The 20,994-nt window shown below is 44.5% G+C and overlaps 1 protein-coding gene across 2 annotated transcripts in view; it reads right to left on the bottom strand.

The window, feature by feature from the left end:
• KIAA1755 overlaps positions 1-20,994 on the bottom strand; it is a 140,365-nt gene that overhangs the window by 10,362 nt on the left and 109,009 nt on the right. For both annotated transcript variants that reach the window (XM_082272012.1, XM_082272013.1), the window contains exons 17-19: positions 5,247-5,417; positions 3,327-3,504; positions 379-492 (exon numbers count right to left, since the gene is read on the bottom strand). In XM_082272012.1, coding sequence (XP_082128138.1) covers positions 379-492; positions 3,327-3,504; positions 5,247-5,417 — 463 coding nt within the window. The remainder of the gene's footprint in view (positions 1-378; positions 493-3,326; positions 3,505-5,246; positions 5,418-20,994) is intronic.

Below are 20,994 nucleotides of genomic sequence, written 5' to 3' on the forward strand. Positions count from 1 at the left end.
GCCCTCTGACTGCCCAACTAAAACCTAACATATGGAGAGCTATATAATGCTGCAGCTGCTATTGTTTGTATGGCAGTACATTTAGAACACTGCTTGCTAAGTTGACTGGAGGAACCGGCTGTCAAATGGACCCATTCAAGTCAACTTAGACCTTCTCTGAATACTCACTTCTCCTGTGTTGGCATTCTGCCTGCTAAGGACCGACCATTCCAGTGCTGAAAGATCCCAGCAGCAGAACTATGGTGCCAGAATCTCCTTTGTTGCCCCCAGCTAACATCGAACTGAGCTAAAATACAGCTAAGCCACACCTGTACAGAAATTTAACCAAAGAGCAGAACTCACACATTGCCTGAAATGCTTCTATTCAAAATATATTACCTGCCCCTCCGGTCAGAGGTATGGCCCTGCTACTGATGGCTGCTTCACTCGGCTGGATATCAGTGAAAGGTTTACATCCAAGACCTGAGAACACTCTCTCCTGTCTGCGCATCTCTGCGGTACAATAATGCAGGGGTTAGTAACTTGAGAATAAAACAGAAAAAAATTAAGGGTTATGTAATAAATTGCCCTATCCTTCTATCCTTAACGACTTCTAGTCCGGGACTGTTCTGGCATTTTGCTCCCACATGTAAAAAACATACTTTTTTTCCTAGAAGAACCCAAAACATTATATATTATGACCCCTGATGATGTCAGACGTTACTGACGAAACACGTTGGGACTAAGATACGCCACTACATCACTTCCGGTGTTTGGAGCGCAGGTGGAATGCATTCCCTGCTTGGAGCAGCTCCCATACAAGCCATTTATTTCTAACTCAACTGTAAGTTACTGCATATTTTTAATAAATGGAATCTTTATTGCTACTCTTCCCTTCTTATGTTTGCGGGCATTATCCCTATACATTGGTGGTTCCGATATCCAGAAATTTAGGTGAAACCCCACCCTTGGGACAGTGCTGCTTACTTCCAATCAAATGCCTATTTTGACTGCCTGTCATAGGGGTCAACTTCATTCAGTAAGTGGGATGTGCATGCGGTGTCGGTGAAGGAGAGCACTAACCCACGAACACGAGTGACTGGTGGTTTTGACATTTACTGAAGCAAAGTTTCCATTATTTATACGGATTTTCACATGGAATTTTTGCGGGACACTTTCTGAGCACAGAATTCACGATGCACGTTGGATTTTAATATATATATATATATGTTTTATGAGCGCGGTCTTTTACCCTTTATATATATATATATATATATATATATATATATATATATATATATATAATTTTTTTTTTTTTTTGCTTTGTTTTAGAAAAAATACACTTTAATTCTAATGCACAAAAACACAATATAATACCAACTTATTTGGTACAATATCAAAGATGATGTTACGCCGAGTAAATAGATACCAAACATGTCATGCTTTAAAACTGCATCCGCCCGTAGAACGACACCAAATTACAGTACCTAAACATCTCCATGGGCAACACTTTAAAGCCTTTACAGGTTACCAGTTTAGAGTTACGTAGGAGTTCTGGCACTAATATTATTCCTCTTGCTCTGACGTTTGTGTTGATACCTCACATGTGTGGGGTGATCGCCATTTACATATGTGTGTGGGATCTATGTGTGCATCCGCATTTGCGCATGAGTATGGGGGAACGGGGGCACTTTAAGCATTTTTTTTTTATTTAACATTTTTTTTTAACCGTCACTTTAGCATTTTTTTTTTTCTTTGATCACTTTATTGCTATTACAAGGGATGAACAACATGACATCGTGACAGGTCCTCTTTAGAAAAATTGTACAAGGAAATTGTATAATGTGCAGCCAGCTTAAAGCCTAGTGGGTTGAGCGAAAAAAAAAATCTGACAACTCAGGTTGGATCCGCTATTACTGTTAGGTCCACTTTAACCACTTGCTGACCACCCTATAGCAGATTTACTGCTACAGGGCGGCATCTGTGCACCGGATCCCGTATATATATATATATATATACATGTTATTTTGTGTTTCCGCCTGTTGGGGGCATGCGCGCTCCGCTTCTGCTTTGAATGTTCACAGCAGAAGCCAATCTGCAGGTGCTGGTCACTCGATGTCCTCCGGCACCCGCAGATCATCAGTAAAGAACACAGAACGGCCATCTGCCTATGTAAACAAGGCAGATAACCTTTCTGACAGGGGGCAAGGAATGGATTTTGTGGTCCTGCAAAGCAGGGGCTAGAATAAATTTCTTCTCCTAGTAAAAACAGCACATAGTGTACACCAAAACACTGGCTAGCCACAAATTTAACCCTTGGATCGCCCTAGATGTTTAACCTCCTTCCCAGCTAGTGTCATTAGTACAATGACAGTGCATATTTTTTAGCAGTGATCACTGTATTAGTGTCACTGGTTCCCAAAAAGTGTGAAAAGTGCCAATTAGTGTCTGATTGTCCGCCGCAATATCACAGTCCCGCTATAAGTCATTGATCGCCGCCATTACTACTGAAAAAATAAATAGAAATTCCATTATACATCCCATAGTTTTTAGACGCCATAAAGTTTGCGTAATTCAATTATGCTTATTGGGATTTTTATTTTTTTTTACCAAAAACATAGCAGAATACATATTGACCCGAAACTTATGAAGAAATATATATATATATATATATATATATATATAATTTTTTTTTTATTTTTTATTGGATGTGTTATATAGCAGCAAGTAAAACATATTTTTTCTTTTTTTTTTTCAAAATTGCTCAAAAAAAAACTTTTTTTTGTTTATAGCGCAAGAAATTAAAATCGCAGTGGTGATCAAATACCGCCAAAAGAAAGCTCTATTTCTGGGAAAAAAGGATATCAATTTTATTTTGGTACAGCGTTGCATAACCGCCCAATTTAAAGTAATGCAGTGCCCTATTGTAAAAAGTGGCCTGGTCATGAAGGGGGGTAAATCTTCTGCAGGTCAAGTGTTTAAAGGGAATTCCATTAGATGAATATAACGCAGGTTACTCTTTTTTCTTTTTTTTTTGAAAGCCAGTCAATATTCAGACATGGTGAAAACACATTAATTTATAAAATATGCTGAGTAATCCCTTTTTCAGAGACTGCACCATGGGAAATTGTGTATCACACATATCAGTGTAAATTACAGGGCTGACCTGATCATGGACAATGCCTATAAAAAGTATCCTTGGTGACATTAAAGCAATCTAAGCTTTCAGAAGGCAATAATAAAATTGACAGCTACTGAGCCTTATAAAAAAAAATGCTTCATTTTAATAAGATTAATAATATGAGTATCATCATATATATTGATGTGTAGCAGTTGGCACAGTTCACCTCGGTTTTTTATTGCCTGGTCCCACAGAATCTTCTGTAAGTCTTCAGTCCAAGCTTCCTTGACATCAGCAGATGGGGCCTGAAAAGTGTACGTGTCCTCCGATTTCCTCCTTCGAAACCAGATTTCAAAGCAGAGTCCACTGCCTCCCAATGTGTGAGTTAGGCCGATTTCTGAAGTCTGAGAGAAGGCAAAGATGGAAAATATATTAAGAAAGATGTATGTTTTTTTTTTCAAAATCATACTTACCTAGGTGGATGCTGCATCTGTCCCCCAACACCTCTAACACTGAGAACCGAGCGATTCAACACCACCGATCGCTCAGTTCTCACATCTCTCTGGAGCACTGGGCTGTGGAGGGGGCAGGAGCGGCCAGCTCAAGCTCTCAGCGGCTCGATGAAAGGCTGAGCAGGGTACTGGTAAAGGCATGTGGGTGGCTGCATCTGTCCCCCGACACCTCTAACACTGAGAACTGAGCGATTGAACACCGCCGATCGCTCAGTTCTCCCATCTCCCTGGAGCGCTGGGCTGTGGAGGGGGCAGGAGCGGCCTGCTCAAGCTCTCAGCTGCTCAATGAAAGGCTGAGCAGGGTACTGGTAAAGGCATGTGGGTGGCTGCATCTGTCCCAGACACCTCTTAACACTGAGAACTGAGCAATCGAACACCACCGATCGCTCAGTTCTCACATCTCTCTGGAGCACTGGGCTGTGGAGTGGGCAGGAGCGGCCAGCTCAAGCTCTCAGCTGCTCAATGAAAGGCTGAGCAGGGTACTGGTAAAGGCATGTGTGTGGATCCCGACTCTATTGTCGCGATCATGCCTGAGCCTGGACCGGCTCTGTGAAGTCAGCCGGCAGCGGGCTTCAGCCCACTGTCTGCTGAAAACAGGTTACAGGATTGCAGAATGAACCGCACATCTATGATCCACAGGAGAAGTACAGCCAAACAATCTTCTCCTTAAACAGAGATGCCCCATGCTTCAGATATTCACAAGAATATCTGCTATTGATCATAGCTTATTTTGCATAAATGCTAGGTTCACACCATAAGGCTAGAGCTGGCCATACATCTGCTGAAATATCAGGCAAACTCATTTTCGAAAAACTAAAAATTGGCCCTGAGAGCAGACGATTGTGTGATCATGTAATGACCGAATTTCAAACGATAAATCGTTCAATGGACATAAATGAATTCAGTTTGTCACATAGACCTAGTGCAAGCAGGTCGGCCGAGAAACACATTAACCTTTTAATTTATCGTTCGTTTATCGATCGGCCGGCAGATTTTCAAAACTGTTCCTTCGATTTTTCGGCTCTGAAAATTTGAAAACGATTTTCTATCTGTGCCCATTAACTAGAGGAAAAACGGACGATTGGACCAAATGACAGATTTTTGAACTATTTTTCGGCAGGTGTATGGCCAACTTAGGTTCAGACAAGCAAAGCTCTGAAAAGCAATCTGTGGTGGATCGTTTTTCAGAGGAGGCGATTAGGGCTGTTTCCAATAGTAGCGGCAGGAATCAGAGATTTTTGCTGCGCCTCTCAGCCGCTTGCTTAGGCTCTCAGTTCCTGCTGAACATACCAAATTTCGATCCATCTATGGGCAGACTGGTTGTATTGAAGTCAGTCTATCAATGAAATTCAGTACAACCAGCCTGTCTATTTCTTTGTGCAATCACTGCTGGTGTCTGTAGCCACCGGCAGTCAACAGTGTATTGTGACAGCTGGGAAACCTCCTGCTGTCAGAATACAACAGCCCTGCACCGCTGCGGGAGGGATTCCCCCATCAATGCTGGTTGTGATGATGGGGGAATTGAGCAATTTTCTTTTCTTTCAACCAGTGATTGAAGGAAAGAAAATTGCATAATGTATGGCCTGCCTTAGAGAATGCTCTGATCAAACAGCTACAAGAAACCATTGGATTACCTTGAAGGACTGTTTGTACACATAGATTTCCTTTCCCGAGGCGGCCTTTTTTGCTTTACTGAACAGAATCAGGTCTTCAAAGAGGAACACCCTCCTCAGGCACTTTCTCTTCCTGTAGGAGATCACAAACTCCCCTTGGCGTAGCAGTCGGCCTTGTTCCTTCAGGTTAACCTATAAAAATAGAAGTGAGCATGACAAAAAAAAAAACCCCACAAGGGCATTACAAAGGGGATAAATATAGTGAAACCAGGTTAAAAAAGTATGTCAGTGTCTTTCATCTGCTCTACTTTGCAAAGAAAAAAAAGATCTCTGAAATAAAAACCTTTTTACAATGATCTTTTCATTGGTCCTGAGCACGACACATGGGCAATAAAGTAAACTTAGAAATACTATTTCTGGCCATCTTCTGAAACTGCTAGTTGCCTGGCTGTTATTTTGATCCTCTGGTCCAATGTCATTGACCCCCCCCCCCCCCCCCCCAATAAGTAAGCAGACCAGGAAAGCCAGAGAAAGGATGAGCGTTCTTATTTGTTTACTTGTTCCGACTTGTTAATGACTCAAGCCTAAGCCTTTGGGTCAGATTGACAGCCAGGAATCCAGAATTTTCTGAGGGTGAGTGGAGTAATATCTCTGGGGATCTGGGGATCTCAGCTTAGAAAAAAAGCTGTTCATTCAAAGGAATTGCATGAGGACTCGAGGACATACAATGCGATTAGAGGAGAAGCGTTTTAATCTCAGGCAACGAGGCGGGTTCTTTACTGTTAGGGCTACAAGATTGTGGAATTGTCTACCACAAGAGGTGGTTTCTGCGGGAAGTATGGTGGCTATCAAAAGACTCTTAGACGTACATCTCAGGGATCATAACATTCAGGGCTATGTGAGATGATTACAGCCACACACACCTACACAGGTTGAACTGGATGGACTATTGTCTTTATTCAACCTCACCTACTATGTAACTATGTAATATGACTTGTCAAGCTGCTTAGGTGAAATCTGCATATAAAAACAGATTTATATATATATATATATATATATATATACTGAATTTGGAAGTCCAGCTCACAGGTTCCTGGGGAAAACTTGAAATTTGAAGATATTTCCCTGCCCGGGAGCAGAGCCGCTGATAGGGGAGAACCACCAGTCCTCCTGTAGGGGGCCCAGGCACACAGGGGGTCCCCAACAGCACGGGGAATCAGTGCAGTTGGGCAGAGGGAAATTACAGAAGGAAGCCCTGAGCGGGTCTCTCCAGGCAGCAGCTGAAAGCCAGTTTCTCCCCCCCCCTCCCCTGCCAGCTTTCAGCTACTGCAGGGGGAGACACAGACACAGGGCATCCTTCTTGTAATTGCTTCTCCAACACCGATCCCCCTCCCTGTTTTGCCTGCTTCTGATCCCCCCTCTCCCCGTGTGCCCCCCTTTCACTGTGACGCTCCCCCTCCCCCCCCCTGCAATGCTGCAGGCTTCCCTGTCCTGTAAAAAAAAAAAAAAAAATTGTAAACATTTTTAACATTTTTAAAATAAATATATATATATATATATATATATATATATATATATATATATATATATATATATATATATATATATATATATATTTTTTTTTTAAATGTAAAAAATAATTAAAAATATATAATTTACACAAATTCACTGTTATGCTTGTGTCCGCTAATAACGACTTTAGTGTATTTTTTGTGAAAACATTGTCTTAATATATTTGGGAGGGGGGGGGGGCTTGCCAGGTAGGCTGTACGGGACCCCATGATTTCCAACAGCAGCCCTGCTCGGGAGCCAGAGAAGTCAATGGCTGACTACAGTCACCCATAAGAATCAATGGTTCTTTGCAGCTGTACACAGGTTGTATGCCAGTTTTTGCATAAACACGCGTGTGCATACGGATGTGAGACCCTGGATGCAGGCTGTATGCATGCGTGTGCCTATGCAAGTACCAGCCATTGAGTTCTATGGGAGGGAGTAGGTCCATATGCATGTTCCTTTTTATACAAGTACTAGCATATATCTGCAAACAGACATTGATTTTTATGGGTTGCTGTAGGCCCCAGGAGTGGGGAAAAATGCCCAAATTTTACATTGCATGGTCCCAGGCACCCATGTTTATGGAAAGGGTGTTTGAGTGTATTGGAGTAGTTTAGTTTATTTCATTTAACGTACATTTTTTTTATGATCATTAATTATGTGCTGATGGTTTATTTTTGCTATTTGTTAGAAATCCATTAATTAGGGGGTCTAGGTTTATCTTAATTGCTTGCCTTAAGTCATACTGTGCTAATTAGCTGTAAAGCTTTATGGCTTATTAAAGCTGAATTCCATGTAGGCAGAAAAATCAATGCAGATATGTATCCTATAAGAGAACCTGTCACCACTTAGCACATTCTAAGTTTGAATTAGCATTCAATACTGTACATTTCAGGCATACCAGAGGCGTAACTAGAACCTTCAGGGCCCCGGTGCAAGAAACCATGAAGGGCCCCCCGGACCCATGGCTGGGGCCCTTCCCTTCAAGTCTGGGGTTCTTCCCACTGATCCTGGGGCCCTTTACGCTCATTGCGGGGCCCTTTATTACAGTCCCACAATGGGATCCTTTCACAAGTTCTGCAGTGGACCCCTTTCCTGCCATCTTGGGGCCTCCCCATGGTGGTGGGATGCCAGGGCCCGGTCGCAAGTGAGACCTTTGCTATCCTGAAAGTTCACCCACTGGTGTCAGTAGTTTTTATTTTTTGGTACTTTAATTGTATTATTTTTTATCATTTTATTTTATTTTTTTACAATGTCACTGACTATGACTCTGTCCATCCAGAAAAGTAAGGAGCTGGTAAATTACATATTTACCGACCCCTTCCTGGTTCTCTATTGTGACACATCCCCTGCAGCAGCCGGCACGAGAGAGAAGGGAGCACAGGGGGGGTGGGGGGGGGGGTGCAGCACAGTGGGGGGGGGGGGGACCAGGGGAGCACACAGGGGCCCAGAGACAGCAGAACACAAGTGAACTGGATAGGAGAAGTGGCGGGGGCAGCATACAGAGGAACCAATCTCCTCCATTTTCCTTCTGCAGCTACAGGAGGAAAAAGGAAGACAGTGATTTCTCTACATGCCACCCCCGCCGCCCCTCCTATTCAGGTGTACAGGGGAGCCGCACAGGCCCCCTGGAGCATTGGGCCCGGTTTCGGCTGCAACCCCTGCAACCCCTGTAGTTACACCCCTGAGGCATACACACATGCTGCTGTGTTTTCAGAAATGACACAAAGTTGCTGAACAAAATTTGTAAAATTGGAACGAAACCTGACACATCCGGGAATGTCTGATGCCAAGGTTCACTGCCAATCATTTCCGCTCCCTCACCCTCCCGCTTCTTCTGCAGTGACTCCCAGGACAGTTGCATGAAAGCTCAGATGAACGGCCCAAGCAAGGCACTGCATGGGAACCTGGATATGCGTGGCGACCAGGACAAGGTCAAGGGATAGGCAAAATAGGCCACCATGGGTACCTTTGCAGGAGGACCTGAAAATGGCAGGAGCAGACAAATGTCCCTGAACTGGATCAGTAGGACTGAGAAGAGATCTGAGACAGGCCATTCAAACAACTCATCTCTATTAGGGACTGCCTAATTCAATATAAACCAGCACACCCTGCTTATTTTACACCACACGGGCTCCACAAGCGAACTCTTCCTCCTGTTGGCAGTGCAATCACTCAGTGGGGGGACTTTTCACATATCTTCTGGACTTGTCCAGCCATCCCTCTATATTAGCATGACATAGTAAATGTTGCCTACTAGGCTTGGTGGAAGGTCTGGTCTCTACAAACACGGAAAGGACACTCCTTGGCCTCCTACTGTTTTTTGCTAGAAAAGCTGTTACCGGTATGTTACATTGAAAAAAGCCCTCTCTCGCCTCAATTGATTTTTGGAAGCACCTGGTGAACTCCACTCTACCTTTCTACCAAGCCACTTATGGCACTTTTCCACTGCAAGTACCGGCTCGTACCGGCTCGGCTCTACTCGGCCCTGCTTGGCCCGGTTTGCTTTTCCACTGCTGGTACCACATGGTATAGTGTCGGAACGGTTCGGTACGGTACGGTATAGGTTTGCTTTTCCACTAAAGTAGTACTAAAGTTAAGTGGGTGGGATAACAACGGGGTGGGTGGGATTCTCTGACCAATCAGTGGCTAGTAGTGACTGCATGCAAAGGATTGTGGGATATGGTACCGGTTTGGTACCTGTTGGAACCACAATTGAGTAGGTACTGTTTTTTCAGAGCCGTACCGTACCGTACCGTTCGGTTCCATGCAGTGGAAAAGCAAACCTATACCGTACCGTACCGAACCGTTCCGACCCTATACCATGCGGTACCAGCAGTGGAAAAGCACAAAAGCGTGCCGAACCTGTACGGTTCCATGCAGTGGAAAAGTGCCATTAGAGTAACACTTTTCCACTGCAAGTACCGGCTCGGCTCCACTCGGCCCTGCTTGGCTCTGTTTGGTTTTCCACTGCATGGTACGGTGTTGGAACGGTTTGGTACGGTTTTCTTTTCCACTAAAGAAAAGTGGGTGGGATACCAAAGATTCTCTGACCAATCAGTAGCTAGTAGTGACAAACAGTCAATGCTGCATGCAAAGGATTGTGGGATATGGTACCGGTACGGCCCTCTTGGAACCACAACCGAGGTGGTACCGTTTAAGCGAGCCGTACCGTTCGGTTCCATGTAGTGGAAAAGCGCCGCCATACCGTACCAAACCGTTCCAACACCGTACCCTGCGGTACCATGCAGTGGAAAAGCGCAAAAGCGAGCCGAACCGTTCGGTTCCATGCAGTGGAAAAGCGCCATAAGGTGTAGGCAGGCTGGCTTGAGGATCCCACTATGGCTACACCCCCTAAAGTTAAATTACATCTTTAGTCATAGTTGAGTTAACACTTGATACAACTTCACAATCCAAATGCTCCTGCAGACTATTCCTCCAGCCCGATGTCAGTATCACTGTATGAACCATCACGTATGGAGCTGGAGGACGTACCAATGGATTACGAGTGCAGTGACCTCACCACACTTGTGCTTTCCCTCTGCTGCAGTGGCTGATGGGATTTTCAGTCTCTCCATTCACAGAAATCTGTGAATACAAACCATGGCTATACATGCACAGGCATGCCAACTTAAAATGAATGGCCTTTCAGCTTGCCATACATTATGCAATTTTTCTTAGATTTACCTTTACCTATGTAGTGCAAGGGCCTGCCTGACTGCAAAGAAATCGAAAGTGTTTAGGTTTGACCTCAAATAATTTGGTTTTGGTAAATCTAGAGGAAAATTGTACAAGAGAATTGTATAATGTAAGGCCAGCCTAGTCAGAAGCCTGCTGGGATTTAAGTAAATGTGCAGGGGGTATACTGTAGGTTTAAGGTTGGGGGCTAGGGAATGGCACCATGTTACTAAATATGGGAGTAACTTGAAATATGTTGTGAAAGGTGGAATTAGCCTCTAACGCCGAAAACATGCTTACAGTAGGAGGTTTTTTTTTTAAAAAGTTGATGACTGTGCTGGACTGACCTACTCAATAGAGGGTCTATGAGTGGGTGATAAAAGAGGGCCACTTGGGGAAATTTGCTCCCAATCGATCTGGCCCGACTGATTGGAAACGTGGCAATGGACCCTTTTAGAGGGTCTGGGCTGCTACCTTGAGGTGGTCGTTTTCAAAGTGTCTAGTGGTAGTAGGTTAAAGGAGCGCCCAATGTCAAAAATAAGAATCCAACTTGAATAACCTTATGCTGTCAATTTTAGAGCCAAACAGCAATGCCCTGAAGAAGGGGGAGTCTCTGTTCCCCCCAAACGTGTTGGCGCCAACATGTTCTATTACTATCATTAAAACAACGATCTTTTGATCCAATTTGGATTCCTATCTTTGACATCGGGCGCTCCTTTAAGCACTTTACGACCGCCCACCGCAGATATACTGCGGCAGGCAGCCGCTCCTGGGCAAAGCGACGTAGGTACACGTTGCTCGCTCTCAGGATGCTAGGGGGCGAGCGCGCGCCGCTCCCGCCCCCGCTCGTCAGTGGGGAAGCTGATGCGTGTGTCAGATGGCTCCGATTGCCGCCTGACAACCGCGATCTTTCCCCGCTGAGAGAGAAGAACGGTCAGCTGTTGTAAACACAGTCGATCGTCCTTCTCTCTGGAATGATCATAGAGCCCATGTTATTCTTCTATATAGGATCACATGTCTCTATGGTCATTTCACAAGCCCCCCCCCCCACAGTTAGAATCACTCCCCTAGGCTCACATTTAACCCCTTGATCCCCCATAACGGTAACCCCTTCCCTGCCAGTGTCATTAATACAGTAACAGCGCATATTTTTAGCACTGATTACTGTAGTAATGTCACTGGTCCCCCAAAAAGTGTCAAAAATATCAGTCAGGGGTCTGATCTGTCTACCGCAATGTCGCAGTCCCGCAAAAAATCGCAGATTGCCGCCATTACTAGTACCATTAAAAAATTAAAAAAATAAAAATGACATAAATCTTTCCCATAGTTAGTAGACGTGAAAACTTTTGTGCAAACCAATCAAAATACGCTTATTGCGATTTTTTGATCCAAAAATATGTAGCAGAAAACAAATTGGCCTAAAATGTTCAAAAATTTTGATTCTTACATTTTTTTTTTTTTGAGAATGTCATATAGCAGAATGTGAAAAATATTGCTTTTTTTTCAAAATTGTCGCACTTTTTTTGTTTATAGCGTAAAAAATAAAAATCGCACAGGTGAATACCACCAAAAGAAAGATCTATTTGTAGGAAAAAATGGACATCAATTTTAGTTGGGTATAGCGTCACACGACCGCGCAATTGTCAGTTAAAATAAGACACGCAAAATCGGGCCTGGTCATTAAGGGGGCAAATCCTTCCGGTCTTAACTTGGTTAAAGCCAACCCGTTTCGGGGGAACAGAGACTCCCCCTTCTTCAGGGCATAACCTTATGCTGTCAATTTTAGATCCGAACAGCAACACTCATGCCCTGAAGAAGGGGGAGTCTCTGTTCCCCTGAAACGCATTGGCTTTAAAGCAGATTTCTGGCCGTGGGGGTGAAATTTAGCTAAAAATACCCCCCGGACAGTCAGGGCTAGTAATTCCACAATGGATAGCCTCTGTACTGTCCCAGGTCGCACTTACCTTTTAGAAGAAATACTTACCTTGAAAATTTCTTCTCCATCGCTGCCATCTTGGATGTGGGCAGCTGAAGCCAGCGCATCCTCTTCTGCATCCTCTTCTCCCATAATGTGCCTGCACCGGCCCTGCTCGTCACTTCCGGTGTGGGCGCGTCATCCCTCCACAGCTTCTGGGCATGCCCAGAAGCTGTTTAGCAGGGAATGAGACGCCCGCACCGGAAGTGACGAGCAGGGCCGATGCAGGCGAATTGATTCCTGGGAGCGATGGCGTTTAGCTCCCAGGAATCAATGCAAAGAGGAAGTGGCAGCGCGGGCCGCGGCCACAGAGGGAGGAAGTGGAAGAAAGGTGAGTATATTTTCTTCAATAACAAGGTAAGAAAACAAAAAAAAAATCGTAACTATCCATTTGTTTTTCAGGTGACCAAGAGCAAGCGGATGGCCCAAAATCGATTATGTCGATTTTGTGGCTGGAACTCCGCTTTAACATGTTCTGTTACTATCATTAAAACGATGATCTTTTGATCCAAGTTGGGTTCTTATTTTTAACATTGGGTGCTCCTTTAACCTACTACCACTAGATACAGTAGGAGGAGCAGAGTGGGTGCAATAGTGACTCATTAACATGCTGCTGCTCCCTTCATTATCCAATCAGAAGGCTGAAGGGGTTGTGCCTTGGACTGAGATGAACTGCTTAACTGCAGTGAAGGTCCAGAACCTGGCTTGGCTGTGTGGCATAGGTGTATAAAACACGACTAAAGAGAATGACATTTTCCCTGGCAAGTGAGACAGTTCAGTTCCCATGTACGTCTTTCCACCGTGTATTCAGCTGTTTGCCTGAAATTCATCTTTCGGTTTTTAAATATTAATACATTCACAAGCCAGAAACTTGCACTGGGAGATCATTCCCCAGGGCACAGGGCCGGCCTGGCGGTATGTTACGCGCACAGAGGTCACTTCACGCTACGTCTATTCAACCAGTGAAGATGCTGATGTTGGGATTGGATGACAGGTGACATGAAAGCGGTGACAGGAAATACATCCAGGACAGGTGTCCTATTCTGGCAGCATGTGGTTGTTCTTGTCGGGGGACAGGATAATCTCAGAGCTGTTTGTACTAACATCACTAGCCTAGTTACCCCCTGTTGACCTTAGTTCCGCTCTCCCCGCCCGGGATTTGTCCATATTGTAAATGATGCTCTTCTCCAGCAGCTTCTTGATAATCCTGTACTCTGTCTCTGTCCCCATGTGATATCTCCGCTGTGCCCCAGTCCATTCCTGCGTGTATGTGATTAATCTCACTCCTCCTCTTGTCTCCCTCTGCTGCGTTCCGAGCAGTTACTCTTGCTGCTCAATATGTCTCGCTCTCCCTGATGTCCCCTCTCGCGCACTGGTAATCCACTTTACCTCTAATAGCCATAAATGCTTTGACGCTGCTGATATTACATCTTCCTCGCTACATTTCACTGGGAATTTAAAACCTGTCTGTCACCTATCTGCTTCCATCTTTCAAGGGGATGGAAGGCGCCGGTCCTACGTCACCTTCTACCCAAAGATGTAAATTATCCATTGAGCCAATCAGGCCTGCTTAACCACTTCTGGACCGGAAGGATTTGCCCCCCTTTTTTTGCAATTCGGCACTGCGTTACTTTAACGGACAATTGCGCAGTCATTGCTATGCTGTCTCGATATAAAATTGATGTCCTTTTTTCCCACAAACAGAGCTTTCTTTTGGTGGTATTTGATCAGCTGTGCGATTTTTATTTTTTGCGCTATAAACAAAAAAAGAGTGACAATTCTGAAAAAAAACAAAACAATATTTTTCACATTCTGCTATATAACATTCCCCATAAAAAAATTTAAAAATCAAAATTTTTTAACATTTTAGGCCAATTTGTTTTCTGCTACATATTTTTGGTAAAAAAAAAATTGCAATAAGTGTATTTTGATTGGTTTGCGCAAAAGTCATCACGTCTTCTAACTACGGGAAAGATTTATGTCATTTTTATTGTTTTTTTCTTTTTTACTAATAATGGCGGCAATCTGCGATTTTTAGCGGGACTGCGACATTGCAGAGGACAGATCGGACCCCTAACTGACATTTTTTGGGGGGACCAGTGACATTACTACAGTAAAATAAAACAAGCTGCGCTATAGCACAGCTTGTTTTATTTTATTTACTTTTGGTGCTGTCACACTTGAAGCTGCTGCTTTATTTCTTTAAATCACCTAGCGCGGTTATTTTTCCTTTACTTACATTACTACAGTAATTAGTGCTAAAAATATACAGGTACTGTAATAATGACACTGGTAGGGAAGTGGTTAATACTGTGGGTGAACAAGGGGTTAAATGTGAGCCTAGGGGAGTTATTCTAACTGTGGGGGGGGGGGGGGCTTGTGAAATGATTATAGAGACCTGTGTTCCTACATAGAAGGATCATAGGTGCTCTGTGATCATTCCAGAGAGAACAGTCAGCTTTGTTTACAACAGCTGATCGCTCTTCTCTCTCAGTGGGGAACGATCGCGGGGAGTGTCAGGCAGCAATCGGAGTCGCCTGCCCCGTGCATCAGAGTCTCCGCTACCAAGTGGGGGCAGTAGCGTGCCGCCACCGGAGCCTACGTATACCTACGTCGGTTTGCGCAGGAGGGGCTGCCTACGGCGGGCGGTCCTTAAGTGGGTAAAGTGACACTGTAATTTTGTTTGTTAAAAAATTGCAAGTAATAGCCCTGAAAAATCAAGTATTTAACATGCTTACCTGTAGTGGCGTTTTTTCCCATAAATTATTCTTTATTCATTTGCAATATGCTTTTGTAGGTGCTCGAAAAATTGACTGCTCCAGGAAAGTCAATTCCTTAGCACAGCCCCCTTCCCCAAGAAGAAGAATGGTCAAACATTCCCATAGACAAACTCCTAAACCTTGTGCACAGCCTTCCCAGAAGAGTTGAAGCTGTTATAGCTGCAAAGGGTGGGCCAACTCAATATTGAACCCTACGGACTAAGACTGGGATGCCATTAAAGTTCATGTGCTGCAAAGGCAGGCGTCCCAATACATTTGACAATATAGTGTATATATTGTACATTCACATCAGTCTCTGCCCTCAAGGAGTTTACAATCTAAGGTCCCTTAAACACATACTAGGGCCAGTTTAGACAGGAAACAATTAACCTACCAGCATGTCTTTGGAGTGTGGGAGGAAACAAGAGCACCCAGAGGAAACCCCACAGAGGCACAAGGAGAACATGCATATATACACTGCTCAAAAAAAAAAAAATCAAAGGAACAGTTTGAAAATACATCAGATCTCAATGGGAAAAAATCTCATGCTGGATATCTATACTGATATGGACTGGGTAATGTGTTAGGGGCGAAAGGATGGCACATCGTTTGATGGAAATGAAAGTTATCAACCTACAGAGGGCTGAATTCAAAGACACCCCGAAAATCAAAGTGAAAAAATGATGCAGCAGGCTAGTCCATTTTGCTGAATGTTCATTGCAGCAACTCAAAATGGTCCTCAGTAGTTGGCTCCCACGTGCTTGTATGCATGCCTGACAACTTTGGGGCATGTTCCTAATGAGACGACGGATGGTGTCCTGGGGTATTTCCTCCCAGATCTGGACCCGGGCATCTGACTTCCTGTACAGACTGAGGTGCAACCTGGCGACGTTTGATGGACAGAAACATAATGTCCCAGATGTGTTGTATCGGATTTAGGTCAGGCGAGCGTGGGAGCCATTCAATGGTTTCAATTTCTTAATTCTCCAGGAACTGGCTGCACGAGGCCGGCATTGTCATACACCAGGAGGAACCCAGGACCCACTGCACCAGCGTAGGGTCTGATAATGGGTCCAAGGATTTCATCCTGATACCTAATGGCAGTCAGGGTGCCCTTGTATAGCCTGTAGACCATCACTGACCCACCACCAAACCGGTCATACTGAACGATGTTACTGGCAGCATAAAGTTCTCCACGGCTTCTCCGCACCCTTTCAAGTCTGTCACATGTGCTCAGGGTGAACCTGCTCTCATCTGTGAAAAGCACAGGGAGCCAGTGGCAGACCTGCCAATTCTGGTGTTCAATGGCAAATGACCTTAGTTCCATCCTCTAGTGCTCACTAACCGGAGCTCCATGGTGCCGGGCAGTGAGCACTAGAGGATGTTTCTGATTGTTTGGTCAGAGGCATTCACACCAGGGGACTACTGGAGGTCATTTTGTAGGGCTCTGGCAGTGCTCATCCTCTTCCTCCTTACACAAAGGAGCAGATACCCGTCCTGCTGATGGGTTAAGGACCTTCTACGGCCCTGTTCAGCTCTCCTAGAATAACCGTCTGTCTCCTGGATTGCTCTTGGGACTGTGATGGGAGACACAGCAAACCTTCTAGCAATGGCACATATTGATGTGCTATCCTGGAGGAGTTGGACTGCCTGTGCAACCTCTATAGGGTCCAGGTATCGCCTCATGCTACCAGTAGTGATACTGACCCTAGCCAAATGAAAAACTAGTGAAAAACAGTGAGAAAAGATGAGTAGGGAAAAAAATGTCAGTGGCCCACACCTATAAAAACATCACTGTTTTGGAGGTCGTCTCATTGTTGCCCATCCAGTGCACCTGGTGTTAATTTCATTACCACAAAAGTAGCTGAAACTGATTAACAACCCCCTTTGCTACTTGAATGACCAGATCAATATCCCAGGAGTTTAATTGACTTGATGCTATACTCTGATTAAAAAGTGTTCCTTTAATTTTTTTTTGAGCAGTGTATGCCGATGATTGGGAAATATCTCACTGCCTGTGATAAGCGGAGTGCAGTGTGGGCGAACTCGAACGCACCCGAGCCCATCTCTACTGCCTAGTTCAGTCATTTATTTAACAACTGGCTGCTAGGAAACATTCAGACAGTTCTACTATTCTTATTAGAATGGTCAGCATGTCCTGTAAAGTGACATTGGTACACCTTGTTTTAAATATTTATTTGTGAAATAAAGTTCTCATACAGAGAATTAAAAAATTACATAGAACCTCAGCTTATAAACGTGTAAGCACTTTCATTTTAAAGAGGTTGTAAACCCGATTTATTTATTTTTTTTCACCATGAAAGAGAAACACATAATGAGCTAGTATGCATCGTATACTAGCTCATTATGAAATACTTACCTTACAACGAGCCCCCGCCGTGCCGCCCGCTTACCTGTATGACAGGTGACATGTTCAGTCGCCCGTCTTCTGGGATCGCGCCACCCGGCCATCTGATTGGCCGGAGCCGCGGTGACGTCACTCCCGCGCACGCGCACGGGAGCCGACAGTCACGGCACGGGGCTCTGAAGGAACGGCACCAGTGGCCGTTCCTTCAGAGAGCATGCTCCAGTGATGTCACTGGCTGCATGTAAGGTAAATATCTCCTAAACGGTGCAAGTTTAGGAGATATTTATAGCAGGGCTTTTTTTCAGCGGGAACGGGGGGGAACGCAGTTCCGGCACCTCCAGTCTGAATGTATGCAATGGCAAAGGGATGCTGGGGCCAGTGGGGTGAGCTGAAGGGCCTATTGATGCTGGCTGCTGGGGCATCTATTGTTGCAGTGGAGGATTTATTGTTGCTTGGGGGAACTATTGTTGCTGGGGGGGCTATTGTTGGGAGGGGGGGACCTACTGTTGCAGGGCAGGATTTATTGAGGGGGGTTGTTGCAGGGGAGGATTTATTGTTGCTGGGGGGGCTAGTGTTGTTGAGAGTCTATTGATGCTTATTGCAGGGGATCTATTTTACTGTTTTTTCTATTGTTGCAGGGGAAGATTTATTGCTGCTGGGGGGATCTATTGTTGGGGGGGGGGGGGGTCTATTGTTGCTGATTCCAGGGGATGTATTTTACTGCTTTTCTAGTTATCATTAACAAATTCCATACAAATTGCCTAGAACCACAACATGATACTTGGTTCTGTATTCTCTAAAAGAGGGGTACTGGGAGGTGGGCAGAGGGTGGAACCAAAGGACAGCGCTTGGAGGTGGGTAGGGAGTGGAGACAATGGGTGACTCAGAAGAGGGGAGTACCTGCACCTATTCTCGGAGAAAAAAAGCCCTGATTTATAGTACCTATAGGTAAGCCTTATCATAGGCTTACCTATAGGTACAACTTGCAGAGGAGGGTTTACTTCCTCTTTAAAAGCTGAATAACAATTCTCAACACTGTGTCAGGCTGTAAGGCCCCCATAGAGGCTGCCTAGTCTCCTGCCTGAGCTCAGGGCTTGACCCAGTGCAGGCTGTTGGTGCAGGTTGCAGATGGAAATTAAAGGAGAAGTCTAGTCAAAGCTTGTTTGGCTGTACATATCCTATGGAACACTGAGTGCAGTTCGTTCTGCACTCCTGTGACCCATTTTCAGCCGACAGCGGGCTAAATGCTGCTGTCGGCTGAGGTCACTCAGCCACTCCAGACTCAGTAAAGATCCCAACTTTAAAGTTGGGATCCATCCAGATATCTGGACTAGCAGCTGGCTCAGCTTCTCAACCTGCCGCTGACAACCTGAGCCAGCCTCTTCCGCCCCCCTCCACAGCCCTGCACTGACAGCTGGTGACTGACAGTCGGCTGAGGTCACTGTCTCCATGACAGTCACTGTCTCCCTGCTCACTGAAGTCTTACACTGCATTCACACCTCTGTGTTTTGAATCGCAGGCAGATTTGCCGCAATTCTACCTGCAATTTCAAAGTGCCGAGGTGTGAATGACAAATCGCAGAATGCACATTTGAGATATCATTCATTTGAATGTCCCCTTAAATCGCAATGCGGTTCTGCCGGGATTGTCACGCAATAATTCGCACTTCAATCTGAGCAACCTGCATTGCGTGAAGCATGTCGCTCAAAAAATATTCAGGAGCTACTTTTGAGCGACATGCATCACGTGATGTGGGTTGTCACGATTGAAGTGTGATTAATCGCACGACAATCGTGGTAGAACCGCACCACAATTTTAGGTGCCTTTAAATAAATGGCATCTCTAATTGTGCGTTCTGCGATTTGCCATTCACACCTCAGCGCATTGAAATCGTGGGCAGAATCACTGTACATCTGCCCACAATTCAAAATGCTGAGGTGTGAGTGCAGTCTCAGGCTCAGTTCACTCCTATGTGTTTTTTTATGCTTTTTGTAGAAATGCACTACAGTCCATTTACCATGGTTTCCTAGGGGGCACATTCGCATCTATGCTGTTTTCAGCCGCTGCGTTCTTGTAAAGAGTGAGCCTAGGTTCACACTAGATGTGGTTCGAATTCACAGCGAATTTGCTGAGGATTCAGCATCGCCTCTAAATTGCATCCCGTCCATGCAAACTGATTACGGAGTGTATGGGTTTGCAAAACGTAGCACGATTTGCAGGATCGGATCGCATGGGTGTGAACACCCATGCGATCCGATTCTGGTGCTCACAAGAAAAAGGGTCCTGCACCAGTTTGGTGCAAATGCGGTGAAATTTGAGCCCTACAAATCCATGGCTCAAATCGCACTTCAGAGACACCGCATGTAATTCGCACAAGAATGTGCTGCGATTCCTATGCGAATTACAGACACCATGTAATTCGCACAGGAATTCGCAGCACATTAAACCCAGGCTCAGAGACTTTTTTAAATGCAAAACTGTGGGGTTTTTTTGCTTTTTTTTGGTTCTTTAAACTTCAATGGAGAAGCAGCAGAAAAGCATGTTGTGCGTTTTGCTGCCATTTTGCCGCAATTTGTGTTTTGCATTTTTTAATCTGCCCAACAACAAATTGGCTAAAAAAAAAAGCATAAAAAAACACAAAACACAAATCATGGCAAAATTGCAGTAAAATTGCACATGCAAAATTGCAAAATGCACAGCAAAATGCACTGTAGAAGGTATCAATCGCAAATTACTTATTTGAAAACCGAACCTTAGAAGCAGCAGGGGACAGATGCAACATTGGACCAATGCTGCATCCACCTAGGTGAGCATCATTTTTGTTTCTGTTTTGAAACCCACATTTCTCTCTTTTAACAAAGCCTATATATACTGTATATATATACATATATACAGGTCCTTCTCAAAAAATTTGCATATTGTGATAAAGTTCATTATTTTCTGTAATGTACTGATAAACATTAGACTTTCATATATTTTAGATTCATTACACACAACTGAAGTAGTGCAAGCCTTTTATTGTTTTAATATTGATGATTTTGGCATACAGCTCATGAAAAACCAAAATTCCTATCTCAAAAAATTAGCATATCATGAAAAGGTTCTCTAAACGAGCTATTAACCTAATCATCTGAATCAACTAATTAACTCTAAACACCTGCAAAAGATTCCTGAGGCTTTTAAAAACTCCCAGCCTGGTTCATTGCTCAAAACCGCAATCATGGGTAAGACTGCCGACCTGACTGCTGTCCAAAAGGCCATTATTGACACCCTCAAGCAAGAGGGTAAGACACAGAAAGAAATTTCTGAACAAATAGGCTGTTCCCAGAGTGCTGTATCAAGGCACCTCAGTGGGAAGTCTGTGGGAAGGAAAAAGTGTGGCAGAAAACGCTGCACAACGAGAAGAGGTGACCGGACCCTGAGGAAGATTGTGGA

Source organism: Pelophylax lessonae, assembly GCF_965119305.1.
Source record: "Pelophylax lessonae genome assembly, chromosome: 11".
Taxonomy (NCBI): Eukaryota; Metazoa; Chordata; class Amphibia; order Anura; family Ranidae; genus Pelophylax; species Pelophylax lessonae.